The sequence below is a fragment of the Leptodactylus fuscus genome, chromosome 2 (assembly GCF_031893055.1).
Source record: "Leptodactylus fuscus isolate aLepFus1 chromosome 2, aLepFus1.hap2, whole genome shotgun sequence".
NCBI lineage: Eukaryota > Metazoa > Chordata > Amphibia > Anura > Leptodactylidae > Leptodactylus > Leptodactylus fuscus.
The window spans coordinates 91,042,091-91,049,623 of NC_134266.1; the positions used below are offsets into that span (position 1 = coordinate 91,042,091).

The 7,533-nt window shown below is 47.4% G+C and overlaps 1 protein-coding gene across 1 annotated transcript in view; it reads right to left on the reverse strand.

Annotated features, from left to right (window-relative positions):
* PM20D1 (peptidase M20 domain containing 1) overlaps positions 1 to 7,077 on the reverse strand; it is a 28,093-nt gene extending 21,016 nt beyond the window's left edge. Inside the window, exons 1-2 of the mRNA XM_075264170.1 lie at positions 6,862 to 7,077; positions 147 to 233 (exon numbers count right to left, since the gene is read on the reverse strand). Coding sequence (XP_075120271.1) covers positions 147 to 233; positions 6,862 to 7,057 — 283 coding nt within the window. The 5' untranslated portion in view covers positions 7,058 to 7,077. The remainder of the gene's footprint in view (positions 1 to 146; positions 234 to 6,861) is intronic.
* Between the last annotated feature and the right edge of the window lie 456 nt (positions 7,078 to 7,533).

Here is a 7,533-nt window from a genome sequence, read left to right on the forward strand (position 1 = left end):
TGTGTTACAATATGAAAAATTTAAGCAATGAAGACATGCATAATTGGTTTAGAAAGGTTTTGAGTTCCACACAAACTGCATATCAGCAGAACTTGGTAGTAACATACAGGGACAGGATATCACTACTCCAGATGGCACACACATACCTTTTTTAATGTATTCTCCAATCTCGGCCAGAGCTGTGTTATTCAGCTCCTCTTCAGAGACGGAAACGGTCGGAATGCGAATAGCACCTTAATATGAAACAGGGAGATCAGTGGTATAACTGACTGTATACATAAGTGGCACATGTCTCTATATAGACACATAGTACAAGCGGTGTTACAGTATGCAGCCTTTACAAGCAACACATACATATATATTATACACCAAAAAAATAAATAAATCTGATTTATACAGTACCTATATAAAGGTGATGCAAGTTTTATACTGTACTATGAGATTATACTACATACACAGATATTTATAGTTGAATAGAATTCAGGCATACTGTTTTTATGAATAAGAATAGAGATGAGCGAACACTAAAATGTTCGAGGTTCGAAATTCGATTCGAACAGCCGCTCACTGTTCGAGTGTTCGAATGGGTTTCGAACCCCATTATAGTCTATGGGGAACATAAACTCGTTAAGGGGGAAACCCAAATTCGTGTCTGGAGGGTCACCAAGTCCACTATGACACCCCAGGAAATGATACCAACACCCTGGAATGACACTGGGACAGCAGGGGAAGCATGTCTGGGGGCATAAAAGTCACTTTATTTCATGGAAATCCCTGTCAGTTTGCGATTTTCGCAAGCTAACTTTTCCCCATAGAAATGCATTGGCCAGTGCTGATTGGCCAGAGTACGGAACTCGACCAATCAGCGCTGGCTCTGCTGGAGGAGGCGGAGTCTAAGATAGCTCCACACCAGTCTCCATTCAGGTCCGACCTTAGACTCCGCCTCCTCCGGCAGAGCCAGCGCTGATTGGCCGAAGGCTGGCCAATGCATTCCTATGCGAATGCAGACTTAGCAGTGCTGAGTCAGTTTTGCTCAACTACACATCTGATGCACACTCGGCACTGCTACATCAGATGTAGCAATCTGATGTAGCAGAGCCGAGGGTGCACTAGAACCCCTGTGCAAACTCAGTTCACGCTAATAGAATGCATTGGCCAGCGCTGATTGGCCAATGCATTCTATTAGCCCGATGAAGTAGAGCTGAATGTGTGTGCTAAGCACACACATTCAGCACTGCTTCATCACGCCAATACAATGCATTAGCCAGTGCTGATTGGCCAGAGTACGGAATTCGGCCAATCAGCGCTGGCCAATGCATTCTATTAGCCCGATGAAGTAGAGCTGAATGTGTGTGCTAAGCACACACATTCAGCACTGCTTCATCAAGCCAATACAATGCATTAGCCAGTGCTGATTGGCCAGAGTACGGAATTCGGCCAATCAGCGCTGGCTCTGCTGGAGGAGGCGGAGTCTAAGATCGCTCCACACCAGTCTCCATTCAGGTCCGACCTTAGACTCCGCCTCCTCCGGCAGAGCCAGCGCTGATTGGCCGAAGGCTGGCCAATGCATTCCTATGCGAATGCAGACTTAGCAGTGCTGAGTCAGTTTTGCTCAACTACACATCTGATGCACACTCGGCACTGCTACATCAGATGTAGCAATCTGATGTAGCAGAGCCGAGGGTGCACTAGAACCCCTGTGCAAACTCAGTTCACGCTAATAGAATGCATTGGCCAGCGCTGATTGGCCAATGCATTCTATTAGCCCGATGAAGTAGAGCTGAATGTGTGTGCTAAGCACACACATTCAGCACTGCTTCATCAAGCCAATACAATGCATTAGCCAGTGCTGATTGGCCAGAGTACGGAATTCGGCCAATCAGCGCTGGCCAATGCATTCTATTAGCCCGATGAAGTAGAGCTGAATGTGTGTGCTAAGCACACACATTCAGCACTGCTTCATCAAGCCAATACAATGCATTAGCCAGTGCTGATTGGCCAGAGTACGGAATTCGGCCAATCAGCGCTGGCTCTGCTGGAGGAGGCGGAGTCTAAGATCGCTCCACACCAGTCTCCATTCAGGTCCGACCTTAGACTCCGCCTCCTCCGGCAGAGCCAGCGCTGATTGGCCGAAGGCTGGCCAATGCATTCCTATGCGAATGCAGACTTAGCAGTGCTGAGTCAGTTTTGCTCAACTACACATCTGATGCACACTCGGCACTGCTACATCAGATGTAGCAATCTGATGTAGCAGAGCCGAGGGTGCACTAGAACCCCTGTGCAAACTCAGTTCACGCTAATAGAATGCATTGGCCAGCGCTGATTGGCCAATGCATTCTATTAGCCCGATGAAGTAGAGCTGAATGTGTGTGCTAAGCACACACATTCAGCACTGCTTCATCAAGCCAATACAATGCATTAGCCAGTGCTGATTGGGCAGAGTACGGAATTCGGCCAATCAGCGCTGGCCAATGCATTCTATTAGCCCGATGAAGTAGAGCTGAATGTGTGTGCTAAGCACACACATTCAGCACTGCTTCATCAAGCCAATACAATGCATTAGCCAGTGCTGATTGGCCAGAGTACGGAATTCGGCCAATCAGCGCTGGCCAATGCATTCTATTAGCCCGATGAAGTAGAGCTGAATGTGTGTGCTAAGCACACACATTCAGCACTGCTTCATCAAGCCAATACAATGCATTAGCCAGTGCTGATTGGCCAGAGTACGGAATTCGGCCAATCAGCGCTGGCTCTGCTGGAGGAGGCGGAGTCTAAGATCGCTCCACACCAGTCTCCATTCAGGTCCGACCTTAGACTCCGCCTCCTCCGGCAGAGCCAGCGCTGATTGGCCGAAGGCTGGCCAATGCATTCCTATGCGAATGCAGACTTAGCAGTGCTGAGTCAGTTTTGCTCAACTACACATCTGATGCACACTCGGCACTGCTACATCAGATGTAGCAATCTGATGTAGCAGAGCCGAGGGTGCACTAGAACCCCTGTGCAAACTCAGTTCACGCTAATAGAATGCATTGGCCAGCGCTGATTGGCCAATGCATTCTATTAGCCCGATGAAGTAGAGCTGAATGTGTGTGCTAAGCACACACATTCAGCACTGCTTCATCAAGCCAATACAATGCATTAGCCAGTGCTGATTGGCCAGAGTACGGAATTCGGCCAATCAGCGCTGGCCAATGCATTCTATTAGCCCGATGAAGTAGAGCTGAATGTGTGTGCTAAGCACACACATTCAGCACTGCTTCATCAAGCCAATACAATGCATTAGCCAGTGCTGATTGGCCAGAGTACGGAATTCGGCCAATCAGCGCTGGCTCTGCCGGAGGAGGCGGAGTCTAAGGTCGGACCTGAATGGAGACTGGTGTGGAGCGATCTTAGACTCCGCCTCCTCCAGCAGAGCCAGCGCTGATTGGTCGAGTTCCGTACTCTGGCCAATGCATTCTATTAGCCCGATGAAGTAGAGCTGAATGTGTGTGCTTAGCACACACATTCAGCTCTACTTCATCAGGCTAATAGAATACATTGGCCAATCAGCGCTGGCCAATGCATTCTATTAGCTTGATGAAGCAGAGTGTGCACAAGGGTTCAAGCGCACCCTCGGCTCTGATGTAGCAGAGCTGAGGGTGCACAAGGGTTCAAGTGCACCCTCGGCTCTCCTACATCAGAGCCGAGGGTGCGCTTGAACCCTTGTGCAGCCTCGGCTCTGCTACATCAGAGCCGAGGGTGCGCTTGAACCCTTGTGCACACTCTGCTTCATCAAGCTAATAGAATGCATTGGCCAGCACTGATTGGCCAGAGTACGGAATTCGGCCAATCAGCGCTGGCCAATGCATCCCTATGGGAAAAAGTTTATCTCACAAAAATCACAATTACACACCCGATAGAGCCCCAAAAAGTTATTTTTAATAACATTCCCCCCTAAATAAAGGTTATCCCTAGCTATCCCTGCCTGTACAGCTATCCCTGTCTCATAGTCACAAAGTTCACATTCTCATATGACCCGGATTTGAAATCCACTATTCGTCTAAAATGGAGGTCACCTGATTTCGGCAGCCAATGACTTTTTCCAATTTTTTTCAATGCCCCCAGTGTCGTAGTTCCTGTCCCACCTCCCCTGCGCTGTTATTGGTGCAAAAAAGGCGCCAGGGAAGGTGGGAGGGGAATCGAATTTTGGCGCACTTTACCACGTGGTGTTCGATTCGATTCGAACATGGCGAACACCCTGATATCCGATCGAACATGTGTTCGATAGAACACTGTTCGCTCATCTCTAAATAAGAACAATTTAATTGTTTTCATGCTCCACTTGCTCCAACATTTTTACACACACACACAAAAAAAAGACAAACTACACAAAAAGAAAACAAACCAGTAACAAGGGCAAAGTATATCAATAAGCAAATATACATATCTGTAGTCAGTTCTTGGACTCAATCACTGCTCGGGCATTCGTCCAGCATTCATCAATTTACACTCCACCCATGACTAGTATAGGCCTATAGCGTAGGCGCGTGCTGGGGCTAAATACTCAAGTGGCGAGGTAGTGCCACAAAAAGCAAACTGTACTTCCACAACATTTTAACATGGCCTAGTCAACCACCGTTCACTGGGAGAGTGCCCAGTCGCTGTCCCAATGTGCCCCCTCTAATCTCTCACAGGAACTGTTCCTGAGGAGCACAAAGATCCGACAGCAAGGCCTTAATGGCAGTCTTGGCAAATCCAGCCTTGGCTGCCTGCTTCCTCAAATTTAGCTGGTGCATTTCACTTTGCATAAACAGCAAGTTATAGTCTGATCATGCATTCATTTTGTAAAGTTCTTTTCCGGTAGGCTGTATCCAATGCTGGGTGATATGCTTCCTGGCGTAATAGAAAATTCAAGACATTACCACAAAGATAGGCAATACCACAAAAGTCCAACAAACCTAGCAAGCAGATTGGGGGATTTTTGTGTGCCCAGTCTTTCGCACTCTATAAATAAGTGCCAAGACAGTGGAACAGAAAGGTCTCAGCGTTTCACATTCCCAATACACATGAAAGTGAGCCTGACAGTACCAGTACCCTGTTTTTAGCGGAAACCATTTGTTTAATACATTTTACAACATTCCTCTGACACCAAAGGGCAAATTTAATGCTGTCTAATATTTACGCAGCTTAAACTTAGAGGAGGCAGTGTGAAGTTGTGTAAAACTTATCACCAAAAGGCATTCTGTGAGACTGGCTAGTTCTAAGATGGCTTTCTTTACATTGTTTGACTCAATAAAGCTATACCTTCTATTCTAGATACTGAAAGGGATTCTACCATTAATAATCTTTTTTCTGTGGCTAACACGTCGGAATAGCCTTTAGAAAGGCTAATCGTCTCCTACCTTTAGATGGGATCTCCGCCGCACCGTTCCTTAGTAATACCGGTTTTTACCGGTATGTAAATTAGTTCTCTGGCAGCGATGGGGGCGGGCCCCAGCACTGAAAATGCGATGAGGGTGTCCCCACCGCTGCCCGAGAACAGGATCCTGCGCCGCCTCTATCTTCTGCTGGATCCTCCCCTTATTTCTTCGTCTTTCTTCTGACGCCTGAGCAGTTGGCTCTGCCACTGAGACACTAGTAGAGCCGACTGCGCATGCGCGCAATTGCGGCCTCGGAACTATGGCCGCGCATGCGCAGTCGGCTCTACTAGTGTCAGAGCCGACAGAGGTGAAGCTGCCGAAGAAAGATGAAGAAAGAAAGGGAGGATCCAGCAGAAGATGGAGGCGGCACAGGATCCTGTTCTCAGGCAGCGGTGGGGACGCCCTCATCGCATTTTCAGCGCTGGGGCCCGCCCCCATCACTGCCAGAGAACTAATTTACATACTGGTAAAAACCGGTATTACTAAGGAACGGCGTGGTGGAGATCCCATGTAAAGGTAAGAGACAAATAGCCTTTCTAAAGGCTATTCTGACGTGTTAGCCACAGAAAAAAGATTTTTAATGGTAGAATCCCTTTAACAAATGTCCAGCAAGACACAGAAAAAGTGTCTCAAACACGTTCTCAATGTATCTTAGGTTGGGTTCACACTTGTGCCGGGCTTACTGTCTTTTGGGTCCGTCTGTCCCCAAAAACAGCAGTTACCTGAGGACCCCATAGACTAGATACAGTATAAGGCAATAGCACCTTAATCTTTGTATCTGCTATTTTGCTTTAAAATAATAGAGCTACAAATTCGCAACAGCTCTGCCATCTTGATTTCTCCTACAACAATTCACATATACGCACACACCATTTATAGAGTTTATATATCAAAAGGAATCCAAAAAAGGGCGGCACTGAAAAGCAAGGGATAAACCCCAAAGCTCCAATGACCTGACTCTCAGTCACTCTGGTCATACCCAAGTAGAGGTTAGGCAGCTTTATGGTTACATCAAGCAGATTCTATTCTGATCACCCAAGATAAATATATAGGAATGTACTGATGTCACTGGAGCGCGGCCTTACCTCTACTGTATACAGCTCATACATTAAGCACACTATATATATGTAGTACATACATTACTCTCCATGTCAGCTCATACATATAACCTCATGTGCTCTCCATATATACCTCACATGCTCAGTATTCTCCAGTTAATAGACTCTTTATATATCATTTATACAGTTAAAACATTATGTACACTCCATATATATCCTCTCCAAATATACAGCTACATATACACACAGTCCATGTACACTCCATATATATACAGCTCTTACATCGTCCACTTTCTTTCCACATAAACACATATATACAGTCCATACATTATATACTCGCCATACATCCAGTGGCATGCTATAAACTGGTATGACAGCCCTATATATAGAGCTCCGGCACTCACCGACTATCGCCTTCTTCAGCTGCAGTCTCTCCTCAGGTGTGAGCTCGGTCTGTGCCAGCTCCGGTCCTTGCCAGATAAGCTGACTGCTCGGCAGTGTGTATGTTCTTAGGAGCAGCACTGCCACCAATATACCCACTCCAAACAGCAGCAGGCCAAGCAGGGCACCCCCTGCCCCTCTCCAGCGAGCTCTAGACATCCTCAGCTCACTGCCATCAACATTGGCTGCACAGCATGACGGGAAGTGTGTGCTGTAAACCATGTGACCGCCGGCAGGGGGCGCTGACTGGCTGACACCCTTTCCTGGCCGGACTCGCTATGACACCCAGCCCTGCTATACGGAAACAATGAGGATCTTCTGATAAACAAGTGGCCATGTGTCACGTGTGGAACTAGCCTGGAATAGGACTCCAGGAGTCGCTACATGATACACTACATGATACAATATAGGCTGCAACAGGACACAAAAGCATGAAGAATCAAAAGTACCCCGAAATATAAGCACTGTCATTTAGTTTACACGCAGGGCCGGCTCCAGGTTTTTATGGGCCCTTGGGCGACAGAGCCTCAGTGGGCCCCCTTGTAAAGGAGGCGGGGGAGTCGAGACACTGTGCGTCGCAGATGAAGCGAGTGACATCATGCAGGAGTGTGGCGTCACCAACGCCATACCTCCCA